Raw genomic sequence first — 19,238 nt, forward strand, 5'->3', positions numbered from 1 at the left:
GGCGGTGGTTAATGAAAGCCACTTCCCCTGTAAGTAGCTAGGGAGGTGTAGCAGATTTTTAACGTTCTGTGGTTTGTAGAGTTAAGGTGACCCTGGTATAGAAATCCAGCTGACTTAATTGATTTGTTACTGCTGTTTAAATAATACTCCTCACTGTAGACCTCAGCTGACAGGGGAAAGATAATGGGAGGTGGAGCAGATTAAGGAAAGGAAGATGAAGTAGAGCAATTCAAGAGAACATAGTTATAACTAATTTATGAGCAGAAACCTAGAAACAGCAAAATACATAGCTGCCTCAACTCACTCACAGTTGTTTTCCTGGAAGCTGGGATCTGTAGATGTTCCACAGATGAGTATTGTAGCCTTTCCACCTTGGTGCCAAGCCGTAGATATGATGTGTTAGGGTAATCCTGGTGCTGGAAAGCTGTGAAGATTACGCACAGCAACCCCACAGAAAATGCAGAGTGACTTTTTTTTTTTTCATTCTGGTTTGGAAACTGTGGGTAAATACCGGCTTTTCGGTGGTTAGAATGTCTTCTCATGCTCTTTTGCACTAAACATTTGGTTTGCCTTAAATATAGTCTGTAGGCTCCTGAAATCGTCTTCTCCACCTGCATGTTGCACAGTGCTTTTGGCAGTGCTTCTACATTAATATTTCACAACTGTATGCTTTAAAATTTAGCTTATATTGTGTTTGTAATGGTCCTCTTATTTTCACCCTATTTCCAGATTAAATGAGTTAGGTTTTACTTCTGTCCCCAGAGTAGATTAGCTCAGGGAGTTTCTGTGTAGTTTGCTATAAATTATTAATATGATGTGTTTTTACACTCCTTGTTTTTTTTCTTTGTGTTTCTCTGAGTACATGGTGTACGTATGTAGGTACCTGACAGCAGTTTGAAAGCTAATTCATGCGGTGGGGCCACAGAGCCTACCCTCTGCCTGGGTGTTTCCTCCAGAGAGATGTTGCAGGAGTTTTGTTGTGGCCGCTCCTGCCCTGCTTTGAGCAACCTCTCCTCTTCAAAACGAGCGGCAGGGACACCCAGGTGTTCAGTCAGTTTAACCACATGAGGTTTTTCCAGGAGCCGAGGCTGCCATGCAGACTCTTAGCTGCTGTTTTCATCATTTCCTCGTACAAAAGCCGTATTGGCGGTTAAACAGCAGCACCAAGGCAGCAGGATTGCAAAGCAGTCCCCATAGGTATGCTCTTCCCTGGCCGCAGGAGCGAGCCTGGCTGGGTCACACCACGCATCTCTCCCCAGGCAGCCACAGCCTGTGCTAAGCCACCCTCCATCCCACGCACAACTGCTTGTTAGCCACAATGAAGCAGTAGCAAAGCAAGAAAGTCTGCTTCTGAGATACCAGAATAAATATTAACCAATAGTGGGATAAAATCAAGGGGGGAAAATACTCTGGGTTTCTATTTCCCTGAAGCACTGAGAGACTTTTGAACAGAAAACTGAAATGTATTCCCATCGTGGATTATTGGTACCTAGTTTGGAATGAGCAATTTCAAGGGGCTCTTACATACTTATACTGAGTTTCCTGGGTGTTCAGGTTGGGGTGTAGTGTATTCACACGTGTAGATACATGTGTATACACACGTGCATGCGTGTGCACACATAGCTGTGTACACATGCAGGTTTCTGCCCAGGCAGCCCTGAGCAATACGTGTTTGCTACATGCCAGATCTCAGGTCTCTCATTTTGTGGTACCTCAGCTCATAGCCAGCCATTTCTGTCAGCTTTTTTACTTCTTTTTTAATAGTTCCTCTTTTATCTCCACCACTCTGTTCAGAAGCACTCGTGATGTCATTTCTTAGGCAGCTTTAAAAATTGAAATAATTTGTTTTTTTAGATGGAGGTACTCAAAATTAGCAAAAGTGTAGACAGGGCTGTGGTTGCAAAGAAGGGAGAGCTTACCTTGGTAACAAATTCAAATGAAAACACTCTCAAACACTTTACATCTCTAAGCACTGTTTCTTTTGTTTTTTCTTTCCCCTCCCTCAGGAATTCATTTTATCAGAAGATTACAACAAGATGACACTAGTGAAAAGTTACCAGGGTAAGAACCGTGATCCGTGTTAATTGGTTTGTATTGTCATTAATTTTTGTTAATGTTCTCTTAAGGAGTGTGAATGGAGAGAAGTCTCCTTTACAGTGATTGATTTTTTTTTTTTTTTTTTTTAAGCTAATGTAAATGCTGGTTTTATCAATAGATCAATAATGTGCTTTGTTCTGAGATTACAAGACTTTTAAAAAGCTGTTTCATGTTCTGTTTTTCCTTTTAAATGTTCCTTTGGAGTATCATTCTAGACAGCAAACTGACCAAAATCCAGACCATGTTTGGGGAAGAGGAGTATTAATTTTTAATCTTTAGTAATCCAGTGTATCTAATGAAACAATTTAGGAAACTAACCATCTTTTAGGGCTGAGGCATTTAGGACTGTAGCTTTTGGGGTTAGTCTGGTTATATTTCAATAACTGTTGGCTTCAGTAATCTCAAGATTATCAGTGAATACCTGTCATAGTAAAAGGTCAAGAAATGCTAATCCATACCTTTTCTAATTATATTCTGGTATTCACTAATGTGATGTTTTAAGAAGCCTAGCTATTTATCCTTGTCAAACCTCTAAAGGACACTGCACTTGGGACAGGTATTCTTACAAAAGTAACAAATATATGCGACAATTTATTCTTATCTGTTTTGCTGTTAGACTAAGCGGTGTAATATATGAGATAGTATATGGTATCATATCATATTATATGCTAAGCATTATGTTTCTGTATAGGAGCCTCTGATATGTTGGCTTGAGATTTCTCACGTACATTTTAAAATATATATTTACTCATATATTTTAAGTTTTATACCCTGAAAGTTGAGATGATAATTTAAATCTCTAAATGGAGTCTCTGGGGATCACTTTGTAACATTCCGATTTTAAGGTGTGAAGAAAATCTTCATTTTTGCAGAGCACGGCTAACATGCATCAGTTTTTGAGCGTTTTACTTCAGCTCTTTCATGAATGTCTGGTGTGTCGTAAAATTAAGCTAGAATGCCTGCATTTTTTCTTAGCTTGTAAAAACTGAGGAAACATATCCAATGATGATAAAATATATATGTGAATCTTAATAATAAGATAAATAATAAGGTATTAATAATAAGATAAATTTAATAAACTTAAAATGAGATTGCTGCAGTCTGACTGTACAAGTCTTTAGTATCCGAATTTGTGATTGCGCCACGATCACCAAAGTTTGACACACTTAGGTTTCATATTTAAGGGTTGTTGCACTGAAGACTCCTGCTGACTGTTCTGTAGCCCCCTTTGTTATTAGCTCATCCATTTGCATGCTTGGATTCAATCTTGCAGGCTAATCACAGCCTAGGAAGGGTGAGCTGAAGTCTTTTCTTCTGCATATGCAGAACAACACATGCATGAGACCACCTTTCGTGCTGACCTCTTCAGGGAAAAGGCTGAAAATTTTGGAAGGGGGGAACATATATTTTGGCAGTATGGCAGAATAACCAGTTGACTGTGGCAGTCCACCCAAGGCCTGGGGAGCACCCCTCATAAAATTAAAAAAAAAGAAGGCTGTTCTCATGGTCTTCTGCTGCAGTGTGCCAGATGTGCTGCTGCTGCAGTGTTGGAGGAGGCCTTTGGATAGGAAGATGCCATGGAGAACCTCCATGGTTGTCCTGTGGGAGAACCCCAAGAGTTCAGATGGCATCCCTCAAATGTTGGACAACAGAGGACTCTAATGAGGGTCCATTAACATCAGTAGAGAGGCGGTACAACTGACCACAGTCCCAACTGGAGTCGCCTCCTTCCTAGACTGCCTGTCTCAGCATGGGAAGGTTTTTAATCAGTTCTGGTCATTTTGTGCCAGGACTTTCAGACGATGTGTTAAAAGGTTTTATCTGAAAAATGTGGACTTATTTTAGGGCAAGAGAAGCAATACTTGAGCCCAGAATATGCATCATTTCAGTTCTAGCCCAAACCACGGTGATCGCTGACAGCGGACATTGTCTGCCTTCAATTCAGGTGCTTAAGCCACTGCGTGCAATGCTCACTGCCTGCTGTGTCCCTCAGGGGCACAGAGCCTCTGCCCCATTTTCCTCCCTCACTTCCAGAGTTTGATGTTTGGTCTTTTCTGTGTTTAAGCTGATGAAAACTGTATTCCCCTAATTTAAAAGATAGTGGTAGTGTGCAGGTGACCTAGTTTTGGGAGTGGAAAGAAACTGTGGTGATCCCAGGCTGCTGGGATGCCCCAAATTCATGTGTGTGGGGGTGTCTGTATAGTAATCCCATCTGTGTAAGAGTTAAAGAAGCATTGGGGCTGGTGGTCTGCTTTCTGCCCATTGCCAACCACGTGGGCAAAAGTTTGGTTTTGGAAAAATACGTCCCCAGGTACTGTTGGAGATGCTTTTTTTCCTTCTCTTTTTTCTCCCTCCACTGCTGGCTTAGGAAAGCCAGACCGCTGTTAGTGCTGCAAATGGAGATGGTGACCAGAGAGGGGGAAAGACAGGTCCCAATTCATTGCTACAGGAGGGACAAGATTCAGTGAAGGGCCATTCAGATTCAGTAGGAAACTCTCCCTGGAACAGCGGTCGACAGCTGCCATAACACAGCCAGGCAGAACATGGGGATGGAGGAGAGCTTCTGCATGAAGACACACTCTGCCCAGCTTACCAGTAATGCTAGCAGCCCATGCTGAGCTGCACAAAACCCTCTGGGGTGCTCCTCTGTCCAGACCAGCAATGACATGGCACAGAGTAAGTTACAGCAACCCAGGGACAATCTCGGGTTGCCTCAGCTCCACTGGAAAGTGTCACCCAAAGTTCCAAGGGGCAATTTTAGTGGGCAGGCTTTTGACCGTGCAAGAGAGAAAAACAAAGCAGAGATTCTCCACTGTTTGCAGTGCATTGATGACCTGAGGCTGCCCACTGCTCCGCAGCACAGTGCCTCCCACCACCCCCATACATAGAGACATGCTCCCTGATTCTCTACTCCTCACCCCATGTGTTGGTAGGGGAGTGCAGCACCCACTCCGCCACTTCCCTGGGCTCAGCTGGACCCATACTGGAGGTCTGGGGTGCTGGGGAAGCATCACAAAAGTGAGATGCTCTAGGAGCTGCTGTCAGTCACAGGCTCCTACAGCTCTATTGGACCATGCACCAGGAGGTACTTCTGTGCTCCTCACAGTTGCCTCCATCTAGGACATTGGATCTGGGCTTACTGGGGGCATCGCTGGGACCAGAGTCCAACAGCACTACTGGGACACAGCAAGGTGGGAAGGGCCCCGTGTTCACCATGCCCTCTGGGAGACAGCAAGGAAGGGACACTTAGTCCTTTGGGTAGGCACGTCATGATCCAACAGAGGTGAACCTTCCTCACTTGGTCCAGGGTGACTCCCCTCCACAATCCCATCCCTGTAGTACATCTTCCTGACATGGCTGTGCCAAGGTATAGGGGTTGGCATATGCATCTTGGCAAAGCCTTCGGGCAAGGAAAAACATAATTCAAAAAGACTATGTAGTTTTGTTGGGTATGGTGGCCTTACTTTAAAAAGTGTTGGGTGTTTGGTTTTGTTTAAAGTTTTCAAGTAAGGCCTTTATATTCTTTAAAGATATTTTAGGGGGAGTAAATAATTTTATTTAGTTTACCAAGGAGCTTTAGCTTAGCCATGCTGGCTGGTTTTGCCTGTGTTAGCTTTGTTTGTAAATGTTCAGCAGTGCTCTTAAAAGTAGCACCTTGCCCAGCGACTGGCTGGCTGTTGATCATGTCCCACAACAAGGTATTATTATAAGTAGCTGAAGCTGCTGTAGTAATTAAAGGACACTAATTTCATCTTGAAAAGCCATGAATATGTCTGCCAAATGGTCTGCTAGTGACAGAGGATGTCAGCACGTGCATAGGCTGTGCTTTGGTCTTGGCAGGGGTCTGCAGCCAGGTCTGGTGTCATACGGTGGCTGGGCACCGGCAGCAGATGTGGTTAGCCGTGCTCTGTGGAGGTTTTGCTGTGACGCTGTGTCTGGAGTTGTGAAATCTTCCCTTTCTCGAAAGTGATTAAAATGCAGAGATTGGGGATGTGACACACTGTTAATCAGGACTTTGGGGTTGGTCACGGGGCATTGGCCTCCTACAGGCACTAACTCCTTCCCTTGAGTGAGGAGGGGTGGTGGAAGCATTTGAACGGTGCCATTTGGGATGCTCTGCGAGTGTTGAAGAAACCCTTCCCTCCCCATGGCAGCCCCAGCTTCCAGCCCCTGCCAGCCCCCTCCAGCCCCTCACAGGCTGGTCCTGCTGCCTGGCTGTTGCTGCTTCCCACTCTGCATAGCCTTCTCCAAGAAGCCAGGGGCCACATTTCCAGTCTGTACCCCCTCTGGATGATATAACAGCTCCTGCTTTTTTTTTTTTTTTTTTTTTTTTTTTTTTTTTTTTTTTTTTTTTTTTTTTTTTTTTTTTTTTTTTTTTTTTTTTTTTTTTTTTTTTTTTTTTTTTTTTTTTTTTTTTTTTTTTTTTTTTTTTTTTTTTTTTTTTTTTTTTTTTTTTTTTTTTTTTTTTTTTTTTTTTTTTTTTTTTTTTTTTTTTTTTTTTTTTTTTTTTTTTTTTTTTTTTTTTTTTTTTTTTTTTTTTTTTTTTTTTTTTTTTTTTTTTTTTTTTTTTTTTTTTTTTTTTTTTTTTTTTTTTTTTTTTTTTTTTTTTTTTTTTTTTTTTTTTTTTTTTTTTTTTTTTTTTTTTTTTTTTTTTTTTTTTTTTAAATTTATTTAACACGCGCTTGTTCTGCTGAGCAGGATTTGTAGACCTGCTTCTGCCCCATGCTCTCTGTAGCCTGCCCATTTCAGGGGTGTCCCCCTGCCTCCTTGCTTTCAAGCCGGCTCACGCCATGTCCTTACTTCTGCTTTCCCCTATGCACAGCCTCTTCTCCTGTGCTTTTCTTGCACATGCTAAGCTTTTCTTTCTTACTACTAACTTCCACCTCTCTTTTGGTGTTTGCTGCTGCTTTTCACTGTTGTAACTCTCCCTTTCGCCCAGCACAACCTCTTGCCCTGCACTGTGCATGGCCATGTGCTGGCTGTGCTTCTCGGACCTTTGCCTTTACACACAGCGCAGACCTTCCTTTCCCCTGCGCTCTGGCTGCTGACGTCTCGGTGTGCACCTCCTGGCTGCAGCTGCTTTTGTCTAGGCATAGCCCTTCCATCCTCTCTCCAACCTGCTCTTTGCACAGTGCTCACTGCTGCTTTCTTATAGCAGGAGTGCAGCTCCCCTGCTCCCTCCCACCCTCCTGCTGCAGGTGGACCTGCTCCCTTGTCCTGTCTGCTGCTTCTCTACCTTCTGTACAGCATAATCTTCCCCCATACATGGGCTCTCTTCTTATGCTGGCTTACACAGATCTGCTCTTGCCTGGTGCTTGCTGTGGCTTTTTCTGTACTGTGACCACATTCACCCTCCGTCCCCACTTCTCCATCCTCCTGCTGTTGCAGTGAGCACCTTTGGAAGTGTTTGCTCCACTTTTTTTCTGCATATAAATGGTGATCAAACCTTCCGTGGGTGAAGGAGCAGCTTTTTGTTTGCTGCTTCATGACCCTGAATGTGTGTTAATCCTAGGGCCCAGACCTCTTCATTGCTCTACTATCAACTTCCAACCTTCTGACATTTTGCTTCTTTAAGCCTTACATGGGTCACATTCCCTTTAAATGACACGTGACTTTCTACTTGCATTTGTTCTCTCTTTCCTCCTTTACTTAGATGACCTCCACTGTGCTCTTTCACTTGGTTCAGATATTTCTGCCATCAGCATGTGTGTGGTGGCACCAGCTAATACGTGCAGCACTTGCACGTGGGCAACAGAGTGCTGAATGAAAGCTCTTTTTGGGGAGGGAGGATAAGCAAAGCTATCATGTACACCCCTTCCACCTCTTGGCATGTACGTGTTTCTTTAATGTCTACTCCTTACTTGCCAGAGAGAGCTGCCTCGCCATCCACAGGCAGTACTTCTAGCAAAAGGTACAAGCCCTGCCTTTTAGAATAAGTTTTAGGAGGAGACAGGAGGAGATTTAGGAGAGTTGGGTGGTGCCAGCTATCCCCATGGCCAGTTCAAACCATGGGAAGCCAACACTAGCAGTAGCAGTTGCCACGTGCTGAGAAAACATCCCTGGACAGACCTTGAACAGCCTGATCTCAGCCAGCTTTGCACGTCCTGTGGAAGTGCATGGGTCTGTCTACAGCACTGCTGGTGCACGCAAGCCCCTGGGACATGTATATGAGCCCATCAGGTGCTTGTAGCAGCATGCATCCCATCGTGCCCCTTTCTGCAGTGCATCACTCCACCAGCTAGTGCGGATGCGCCTGAGGAGGCCAACAGACAGGTAAAGACAAGCATTAGTCACCCGTAGGGTCACTGAATTTCTTCTCAGAGAAGAAATCTGGAAGGTGGAGAGGAGAGAGGATCTGTTTAAAAGAGCTCAAGTGACTCCTGGGCGGTCCTCATCCCTCTATCTTGCTTACAGACCTGGCGTTTAAAAGTGGGTGGAAACGAGAGCCAAAATCTGAGCTCTTCTATGGGCAAGGGTGAAAGCCGCTGGGCACAGTTCACGTCTGACACTGTGGTTTGCAGCTGGACCAGTTTACCATTAGGGCAACTTGTGTCAATGCATCTATTGTCTTTTCTCCTGAGGGAATCTGGGTCTAAAAAGCAGTGTGGAACATGGGCAGATGCTGGCTTGTGCAAGCCTCCTACGAGGGGGAACTAGGTGCAAAGAATAGGATTTGAACACAGCTCTCATCTGTGCTGTATGTTTGTATAGGGCAGGCAGCAATCTTCCCATACTGTTCTGAGGAATTTCTCTGCATTTTAAATGGAGGTTTCGGGGTAGTTTTTAAGCTTCCAAAGATATTAAATCTTTCCAGTGTGTCAGCTTTTACACAAACAAATACAAGCAGCCTGCTTTGTGCGACACGTGTTGCCGGGTCTCAGAACAGTAATAAACCAGTAGGGCTGTGGATTGAGAAGTATGGCATTCACTGCTAAGTTACAGCTGGGAATAATTCTGCATGTCTTTCCAGCCACTTGTTTTATTAAAAAGTCGGCTCAATCAGCACTTCACAACTAAGCCCACTGGTCATTCATACAAAAAACCGTCTATACAAGCCTGGGTTCCTTGCTTTAATGAAAAGCTTTTGATGGCTTTATTTAGGTAGCAGTAGAAATTTATTTCTTCAGCTGTTTTATTCATCTTGCCCAGCTGTGATCTTTTTAGGGTTTTTTTTAATTTTATTTTATTCCAATTTCCTTTTTAGCTGGTTTACATGCAATGCTAAAACTTCCCTTTGGTGCAGGGTTGTGCTTGTGCTGTAATTCATCATTCTGCTGGTGTACCACAATCCACAGCCCAGATCCACCAGACTTCACAGCGGGAGGAGCGGCAGCGTAGGCATCTGCACTGCTGTCATAAAACCAGCTCAAAAGAGGTTTAAGTAGAGCCCAGAGTGCTTTCCACAGTGGCAGCTTTGTTGGTGATGATACAATGATGGAAGGAAGACTTGTGCTACTGTAGAAGATAAATGGCTGCAATAGGCATGGAAGGAATTAAGTCTTGCTTCTGCTCTTTCTCATGCAAACGCTGAACATGCAGAGCAGGGACCTTACAAGCTTGCATGGTAGCTTGTGTCAACGGGATTATTAAAGACCAGTTTCTTCTGTAGGGAAGGGTGAGTGGGGAGCGGAGGAGTTGGGTGCAGTTGGTATTTGCAGTGGTCTTCTGCCCCCACGTTCTTCTCTGCAATGCGATTATATGTCTGTCTGCTTAATTTTCAGCTCATCAAAGCAGGGTCATGATGATTCTGTTTGTCCTGGAGATGGAGTGGGTGTTAAGCACTGGACAAGACAAACACTTCACGTGGCACTGTTCAGAGAGCGGCCAGCGGCTGGGAGGGTACCGCACCAGCGCAGGCGCCTGTGGCCTGCAGTATCCTTTGCTGAGCTCTCAGTTTTATTTCCACTCTTTGGCACTTAAACAGCCTCTTTGGTTTATTTTTCTAGTTGTCTTCCAAACTTTGTGCCCTGTATAGGTTCAGTGCTTTGTGAGAGAAATCGTTATTTAAAGCCAATTTTAAAAACTGTCTGTTCTCCTTGCGTTGTCTCCTTAATGCGTGGTGGCATATTTAGGTCTAAGCATTTTTGAGCAAAACAATGGGTGATCTGCAACCTATTGTGGTCTGCTATTGTAATAAATATGGACAGAGCCTTCATTTAAACATACAGCTCATGCTTTCTTCTAAGAATTAACGGTAGCAAAGTAGGTCAGTGATCAGGTCAGTGTGCCTGTGTGTATGCATGGTAAAAATTAAATGACTTTAATTTAAAATAATGAGTACTTGTCCTTCACTCTAGAACAGCCCACTATATATTGGGAATTTGGGTTAACTAAAGAGTAAATGGCTCCAGAAATGGCACTCAAGTGGCTTATTCACCTAGAGCTGCCCCAGCTGCCTGACAATAAAAGAAATATTAATTCAGCTTTATTGCAAATGAAAAGGGAAGTGGAAAAGTATGAGCTCTTAGGCTGAAACCAGGGGTTAGCATAAACAGACTTTTAGTGCCCCATGGTGTATGTGGTACAGATGATGTGTGTTTTGCTAGTTCATGGGAAGTGAGACTGACTCAAATTACTGTTTGAACATGGACTTGCTTTATATCATCTGGTCATTCAGCCAGTCTAAATGACATAAAGACTGAACTTAATTTTTAATTAAATGATAAATACTTTTGAAATCGTAATGCAGGAATTTGTCCTGTATTTCCTAAATCTCTCTAGAGAACAGACCATTTCGAGTGATTCAAAATTTTGGAGGACATTTTAATTTGGGTCATCAGATCATGCTGGTGGAGGGCAGAGGAAGGGAGAATCATTGATAAATATTGCAAAAAGCTTGGCAAAACAAGGAATGTGGTTTTTTTCCCCGTTGTCCTGTGTGCATAAAATCAGTGCTAAGCAGTTGCTCTTTAAATATCCAGTATGGACTCTGAATGCGGAATTAAATTGGATGAAGAGGTCAGAATCTGTCCAGATAGGTGGTTCCAGTAGGTGGTTGAACGGATCCAGGTTTTGTTCAGTTTAGAATATGATGTGTGATGCACCTGATGTAGCTGACACTTCCCCAAATACGACATAAAACAATACCCTTTCATTGTATTTGTAAACTTAACTATAATGAAGAAGCAGCAAACTAGTAATAGTTATTTTATATAATTTTGGGATGGGAAAGAGAGAGTGGACACCATCCAACTCTAGCACCTAAGTTAAAGAGCCTGGGGAGATGACTCCTCTGTTCCTGGTGAAGGGCTACTTCAAAGATGTTTCATAATAAAAACACAAATTGCATCCTCTGGAGTAGTCTCTTTTTTTCTCACTCTTTGGTTTACTCAGGGAGACTGCACTATTAATATGAACAGGTATGAGCTTGATGCCTAAAAGTACACTCTGAACACCTCCTTGAGACTGGAGCACTATTCAGGAGGTTGCAGTATACTCGTGTTAAAAGAATTAGCAAGTCATGAAAGGAATGCAAAGCTTGTGTAAGCAATGTATTTTCCTCAGCATTTATCCATCAGATTTGATGTGGAAACCCGGCACGTGTTTGTTGGTGATCATTCTGGGCAAGTGACCATACTCAAACTAGAGCAAGAGTCCTGCAGCCTTGTTACGACATTTAAGGGACACACAGGTAAGGCCTCAGGAGGAGACCCAATTTAGTTCTTCGTCTGTGCTCAGCGTCATGGTGGTTTGACTCTCCTGTGAAACACTAGGATGGCTTGTGTCAGTGCATAGCATGGAAGGGACATAGACCTTAAACTGTCGCTATAGCCCGGGGAAATTTATTCTTTATTGGTAAAAACAAGAGCAATCAGACTTCTGATCAGAAAACTTCTACGGCAGAAAACACCACAATCAGTAGTTGCTAATTAAAGCAGAGTGAGAGTAGCACGAGTTGTGGTAACTCTGGGGGGAAAAGGATGCTCCTCAAGGAAAGACCCATATTGGTAGATACTTTTGCCCAAGTGGAATAGGCACATCTTAGAGGCACTAACTGCTTGTTTCACTGCTGGGACTTGTGCCCAATCACACTTTAAAAACAGCAACGCTGGGATGTGATCGTGCTGTCTTGACAGAAGAAATGGTGGCCATTCCTCAGCATTTTCTCTCCATATCCCTCCTCTCTGATTGAATGCTAATAGCTCAATCACAAGGTAGCACAAGGTAGTTCAATCCTTGTGCTGGGATACTGTGAAGATGCCCATAATATTCCATACTTGCTTCTCTTTTGTAATAAAAGCTATCTCCTGGAATGATGGAGATGAAAAGCTGTGTAGTCACACTGTGACCATCCTTCTACCACGCTTTTCTGCTCAGTGGATTCATCCGTGCGAGTGGCAGCGGAGCCCTCTGCACGCAGAAGAGCAGGGTAGGACTTCAGTAGGTTTTCTAGGCTGTTAGTTTTCAACTGGCAAGCACAGTGGCTGCATGGCCTTTGCTAAAGAGGCTTGCATTTTAATCACTATCTCTCTATATTTTTTGTTGTATCTTTATATATATATGTATTTAGCTACATTCCTCTCTTCCATTTTCTGTAATGAAATGACTGTTGTGTTCATCTACTGTTTCAGGTGGTGTCACTGCTCTCTGTTGGGACCCAGTACAGCGAGTTTTATTCTCGGGCAGTTCTGATCATTCCATTATAATGTGGGATATTGGAGGAAGAAAAGGAACAGCCATCGAGCTGCAAGGACATAAGTACGTTCAAAGCCCTTCCTCCTGCTTTTATGGGAGAAAAGCTAAAGGCAGAAGCCACATCTGGAAACAAACAGCCCAAAGGTTACAGTCTTCACATGCCTCAAGCTTTTATGTGTTACTCCCTGTGGTCCATATACAACTGGAATAAGTTGCTTATAGTAAGTTTTTCAGCATTGGGCCCGCAGGCTGGTTTGAGAGTCTGCAAAGGGTGGTGAAGGAAATCACAGCATCTATAGTCCTGAATGTGTTATGCCAGAGCTTGCACCTTTGTTGGAAAGAGGAGGGTCCTCAAATGAGAACAGCTGCAGAGAAATTCTCGCTTTTTAGGTGTCAAGGTCTTTCCTTCCCCTAGAGGGAGCATCAGGCTTGGACAATTAGTCCCTTTTTCCTCCACGCTAACTTTTTCCATGCCACTTTACCTACAGCCTGAATTCTAAGTAATGTGCTTTACCCACAGGGGCCTTGACCATCTCCTCAATGCAAAGAGGCTTCATCTTTGCACATACAGACCTCACATTTGCATAGCATAGAGGAAGTCTTTGAAGAAGAGTAAGCCTGTACTGGGCATGGAGTAGAGATCAGAATGGCTCTAGTTGCAATGACCTCCTAGCCTTTTAACACTGGCAATGCAAGAAGCTTGTTTCAGTGTATTGGGATTGCATATATGTGGGACTTGTGTGCTAGGCTTAGGTCTGGAGAGGCAAAATCCCATGGTGGTTTTGGTCTAATAGTTTCTTACATATTCATATGTTTCTTTTGAGTGATGCTGCACTCTGCTGAGCAATTTAGATGCTGCTGGGATTTCAGAGCACTGCAGAGTTCTTTGCTGAAATACCCAGATCACCCTCGTACCCTACCAGTGGTGCTTGCTAATGCACCACTGCTAGATTTATTGCTGTGGAAATTAGTTCTCCTAATATGAAGTTAGCCTCTGGATCTTAATCATAGAATCATGGAATAGTTTGGGTTGGAAGGGACCTCTAAAGGTCATCTAGTCCAACCCCCCTGCAATAAGCAGGGACATCTTCAACTAGATTGGCACGGCTGTTGACTGGCACTGTACAGTATAGAGACCTGACCCTAAGGACAACAGGGACAAAGAAACATTTCACCTGATGGTGCCACTGGTGTCGGCAGGCGGGTGCTGTGAAGGCAGGCTGTGTTGTAACAAACTGTCCTGTAAATGCTCCTCCCTTTGGAGGAGCAGCCATATGCACAAGCAAATGCATTAGCATGAAAGTCCTTTGGGTAAATGAGACCAGTGGTGGTAGCAAAGAAAACCAAATGTTATGGGATAGTTCCAGTTGCTGTATGCTCGGTTACTGATTATTCTTAATCTTGTTTTTTTCATAACAGTGTTGTATGGTCTTTGTTTCCCAGGTTGTAAATAGCTTGAAATGAGGCCTGGTTTTCTTTCTTTTATGAAGGAATAAGCACAGCTTTGGGCGTTTAAACTGCATTATTTCTCTCATGTTGCTTTTTCCTTAAAAGAAGAAGCAAAAGCACCTAAATCTTCCACCGTACCTTGGGAAGGCCTTAGGAACAATTTAGTGATCCCTATATTATTTTTGAAACACTCTGTGCTTGTCAGTGCTAAAAGAAAATCTTCAGTAGTTCCTCACTGCTTCATTCCTGATGTTGCAGAGATTTACAAAAACAAAGTTGCTACTGACTTTGTGACAAGAAGGTGCGTTACCGAGGCTCCGTTTATGCATCCAGATGTGCCTTCAGAGAGGCCCAGAGCTGCAGCTCTGTTCAGGCTTCCCAGTGCAGCTGGGACCTCCCATCTCAGGAGCAGCAAAAGCAGTTATCAGAACAGGTCTTTGCTTTTGTAGATGCTGCCCAGATGAGCAACACTGTGGTTCTGGTCCCAGGTGGACAACAAAGACTGATTTGCATCATGGATGCCATGAACAGTGAGGGGGGGAGTGAAACATGGGCAAACAAGTGGTTATACTGCTTTATTGTATATTCTACACTTACTTGTGTGCTAGCAATAGATGGTTGATTAGTAACTGTCTTGTTTCTTTTTCAGCGATAAAGTTCAGTCTCTCTCCTATGCTCACCACACTCGGCAGCTCATCTCCTGTGGTGCAGATGGGGGAATCGTCGTCTGGAACATGGATGTTGAGAGGCAGGAGGTAGATACTCGGTTCTTGTTGATTTGGTCTGAAACAGTCTTGGGAAGAAGGGGCCTTTCTAAAATGTGCAACTTTCAGCCTGAACAAGATCATTCCAGGCTTTAAAAATGTTTTTGGACATGCTCCAGTTGTTATACAGCAATTATACCGTTCCTTTGATAATATGGTACAGGGGAAATTGTCTGGCAGAAAATTCGTATTAAGTAGGCTGCTAAATGGCTCTTACCCTTTACATTACTGCTCTGAAAGACATCCTCTGAGGAGGGTATTGTGAGATGTTCTGCTTTGTTTTTCAAGACTTCATGAGAAATATTATCAGTTCAGAGGTAAATGGATGGATTGATAATCATTAGGCATTTTTAAGAAAACAAAACAAGAAAGCTCTTTGTCATCTCTGGAAACCTGCAACCCAATTTTTTTTTCCTGTTCTTGCTAAAAAGACATTTAACTAGGGCTTCAATCTCACCAGCTACTCGGTGTTGCTTCCCTCTGGTGTAACCACGTATAAGCGGGGTAAACGATGACTTTGCCGATCCAGACAGTAAGATTTCACCCACGCGCTCCTAATTGCTTTTGTGCTGCGCGGCCAACGAATGTAAGCGGGTGCAAAAACGCACCCTGGGTCTTTGGCGCTGTGGGAGCAGCCTCCGCTCGCTGATTTCCGAGACCTGACTCAGAGAGGGGGGAACGAGCGCTGTGCTGAGTGAGTCAGGCGTCAGCCCTGCTCGGCAGCGTGGCAAATCCTGGTAACATGAGTCACGGCAAACCTCTGCCCTGTTCCTGCAGGGGGTAGGAAGGCACCCCGAGTCCCTGCAGTGGGTAGGTCTGAGCAAGGCTTTTGGCAGCATGGGCTTTCAACAGCTTTGCTGGTTCTCAAGGGTTTTGGCTTCCCCGGGTCGTGTGTGTCTCCCTGGAGCAAGGAGGAAAATTGGATTTAAAAAAACTACTGAAACAGGCCTAGGCAGGAACTGAGCTCCCATTTTTATGTGAATTAGCATTCCAGTTGGCTCTCTTTAATTGCTAATCTAATGGCCAATTATGTCATCAGTTCCAAAAGTGAAACGAAAGCAGAGCAGCTTCTTCCTTGCCAACAGATGTTTCCTTTTTGCTGCAACTTGAACATCCAGAAATGAAAACCTTTATTTATTAGCTGCCTTCGAAAGGCTACAGTAAGGGTTAAGACTGGCTTGTTGCAAAACAGGCAGCAATGCTGTGAGAAGGCTGGTTTAAAAAGTGGAGGAGAAATATAATTAGCTAAATGAGGGCTTAGCAGCAGGTGCTAATGGGTGCGCTGTTTTCTCTGACTATGGCTATGTGGGCTTGTTCATGTTATCAGTAGCGCAACAGGGTGTTCATGGAGCTAAACCACCCCTGAAAAATGAAACTTTGAGATTTTAATACCAAACCTTGGTTTGGGGTCCTAGAGCATTTTCTTCTGGATTTTGGCTTTGGTATTTTTGCCCTTGTTTAAAGGTTTTCTCCATGTGAAGCGTGCTCAGTACTCACTTTGATGCTATCAGATTTTCCCACATCTCTGAGATTGCATTAAAGCGAATTAAGCCATTTTAGCCCTTGATTCTTTATTTTAATCTCTGTTTTTAAAAAGCTGTAATAAGACAGCATCTGAAAGATGCTAGAAGCTGTGTTTCTATTTGACTACAAAGCAATTATTTGTCACAGGTAAAATGTCTCCTTCATCTATAGTGTTCAGATGCTTAAGAGATGAAAACTTATACGCACAGATGTAAATCTGTAGGCATCAAACAGAAAGACTGCTGTGGGTAGAAAAAACAAGGATTTGCCCCAACAGAATGAACTGTCTTCAGAGTAACTGGCAGAAGAAGCTGAAGCAGGGGGTTGCTTTATTGCTGGGGGGTCAAAGCTATCCTGGGAGCTGAAGGTCTCCATCAGCCTTACCTTACCTTTGCCTGGCTTTTGTATTATTTTTAATCCTCGGTCTCAGCTGTGTTTCTTGCCGTTTTAAATTGCAGCATGTGAGAAGCCAGTGGCTCTGTTAAGACAACTGCAGTTTGCTAATAGCACTTCCTCACAAAGTATTAAATGTTATTTTGTGTTTATTTAATCTCATGGGGTTGGTGGGAGCGTGTTGCAGTGGTGCCGAGGCAGCGCTGGCAGGGCTGTCTTGGTCTGGCTGGGGCTGCCCTACTGGGGGGACAGGACGGACCCGCTTGCCTGCACCAGCTTTGGGCTGAGCTCTTGTCCTGGTGGGGTGGAGAAAGGAGCAAAAGTCATCTGCTGGGAAGGAGCGTCGCTCTTGCTAGGCCAGGTTAGGACAGACAGACTGACAGCCAGCTGGAGAGGGGTCAAGAACCAAGACTCTTCCCGAGTCTCACATCCCAAGGAGGGTTTCCTAAGCATTGTGGGGAGATGCACTGTGTGTACCCCAGCAGCTCAATGCAAGGCAAGTGTCAGGGGACCCAAATGCAGGGGAGGAGATTGACTGCCCTCTCCACGTGCCCCCCTGCCACTTCAGGCATTTCCTGAGCTTGCTTCAGGATCTGGCAAGATTTGCTTCCCTAGAGGGCATCTGGTCCATGCTACTCTACACAGCAAAACCTGGCTGCAGGAGAGAGAAGTGCCTTTAATATTTTCTTTCTTTTCTTTACATCTTCTTAACCACTTCATCCACAGCGTGAGTGCAAAGCTACGCGCTGTGTCAGGAAATGGAAGACCTTCCTTCCATCGTCTTTCTGTAAAAGCGGGGAAAAGAGCTGGTTTGGGTTTTAGGCTTGTTCAGGTGAATCTCATCTTTCTTTCCCCTATGTGTGATTTGTAGCACAAATACCTCTTATAGTATTAAAAGAAAAAAGAAATAATAATTTAAAAAATCCAGCATTTCCTTTACCTCTCCCTTCACTCCAGATGAGTAGCTTGGCTATTGGAAATACTAATTGCTCCCTGTTCCCACCAGAGAGAATAGCAGATGGTAAATGCTGTCCGGACAGGACAGGGCAGAATATTTTTATATGCTTAATTCCAAACTTGGAGAGGTGGGGGAGACTTGTTTGTTCCTGGGTTATTTTTATGGTCTTATAATCAAACTCTGCTTTCATGATTTGGGTGAGACGTGTCCCTCCCGTGGCCTTCAAGGCTCAGAGCTGAGCCAAAAAAGACATCCCATGGAACAGTCAAAATGGCTTCTTGTGAAAATGGGGGTTTTTAATCAAGTTTAGTTGACCACGTTACTGCACCCTAATACGTCTGTCTTGTCCTTGTCTCTGGGCTCAATTGGAAGCTTTTTTCGTTGCTCATTCCCACTTTGTGTCTACATGTGTGTGTGTTGCAGACCCCTGAGTGGCTGGACAGTGACTCCTGTCAAAAATGTGACCAGCCTTTCTTCTGGAACTTCAAGCAAATGTGGGACAGTAAGAAAATAGGCCTCAGGCAGGTTTGTATGGGTCCTTTGGTGTGTTAACATGGTGCAAATAGGCTTCTCTCTCATAATAGATCACGGTAACCTTTTTTCCCCTAAAGCCTTGAGAACTTGCACTTTGTTCTTACACTGAGTGCTCAATAGTGGGAAGGTGAGCTCCCCTTTGATCAGGCTTGATTTTTGTGGTCCAGAGGAACACACTTCTTTTCTTCTTCTTTTTTTTTTCTTCCCCCCCCCTTTTGCAGCCAGTCCCCATAGCAAATGCATATAATAGACCTTGGGCTGAGTAAATTGGTTTTGGGCCGTCCATGGCTTTAGCCATGTGGGATTTTGCTTATTGTTAGTTGAATGTGTTGTAGAAAGAAATTTGCAGCTGATTTCTGGAGACTGTGCTGGAACCAAAGCTGTTTTCAATGGGCTTGGGTAAACATCTGTAACTGCTCAGGCTGTGTTGGAAAAGGCTTATTGGTCTGCTTGGAACACATTGCTGTGTTTTCCTGCCCAGCAGAAGAGGGCTGTGGATTGCAGACTTTTGGGAGAGGGATGTAACAATGCTGAAAGGGATGTTTTCATGGAGCTTGGAGAAGCCAGGTGTCTGGGACAGAGCTGAGCTGCATCTTCTCTTTATGTAATGCTCATCACCACAGACCCTGGCTCTCCTGCAGCCGGCGAGGCAGCCTTGCAGTCCTACACAGCCAGTGCATGAGAAAACATGAGGCTGGTAGCATCAAAATGCAGAAACACTAGTGCTTCTGGGGCTGAAAATGTCCAAAGGAGTTGACTGAGATGATTAGGTGGTGGATGTTTATACTTAGAGGCTGGGATGGGACTCCAGAATGACACTGTGCTAATGTAGCCCTGTCCTGCCTCGACCTGGAGATGTTTTAATGTGTTGTGTGCTGCTGTTA

General features: G+C 44.0%; 1 protein-coding gene across 1 annotated transcript in view; it reads left to right on the top strand.

Annotated features, from left to right (window-relative positions):
- The window catches only part of WDFY2 (WD repeat and FYVE domain containing 2), a 70,170-nt gene that overhangs the window by 47,979 nt on the left and 2,953 nt on the right, over positions 1-19,238 (top strand). The window contains exons 4-9 of the mRNA XM_009290153.1: positions 2,007-2,061; positions 9,819-9,969; positions 11,616-11,728; positions 12,669-12,795; positions 14,831-14,936; positions 18,244-18,345. Coding sequence (XP_009288428.1) covers positions 2,007-2,061; positions 9,819-9,969; positions 11,616-11,728; positions 12,669-12,795; positions 14,831-14,936; positions 18,244-18,345 — 654 coding nt within the window. The remainder of the gene's footprint in view (positions 1-2,006; positions 2,062-9,818; positions 9,970-11,615; positions 11,729-12,668; positions 12,796-14,830; positions 14,937-18,243; positions 18,346-19,238) is intronic.

Source organism: Aptenodytes forsteri, unplaced genomic scaffold (assembly GCF_000699145.1).
Source record: "Aptenodytes forsteri isolate BGI_AS27 unplaced genomic scaffold, ASM69914v1 Scaffold155, whole genome shotgun sequence".
NCBI lineage: Eukaryota > Metazoa > Chordata > Aves > Sphenisciformes > Spheniscidae > Aptenodytes > Aptenodytes forsteri.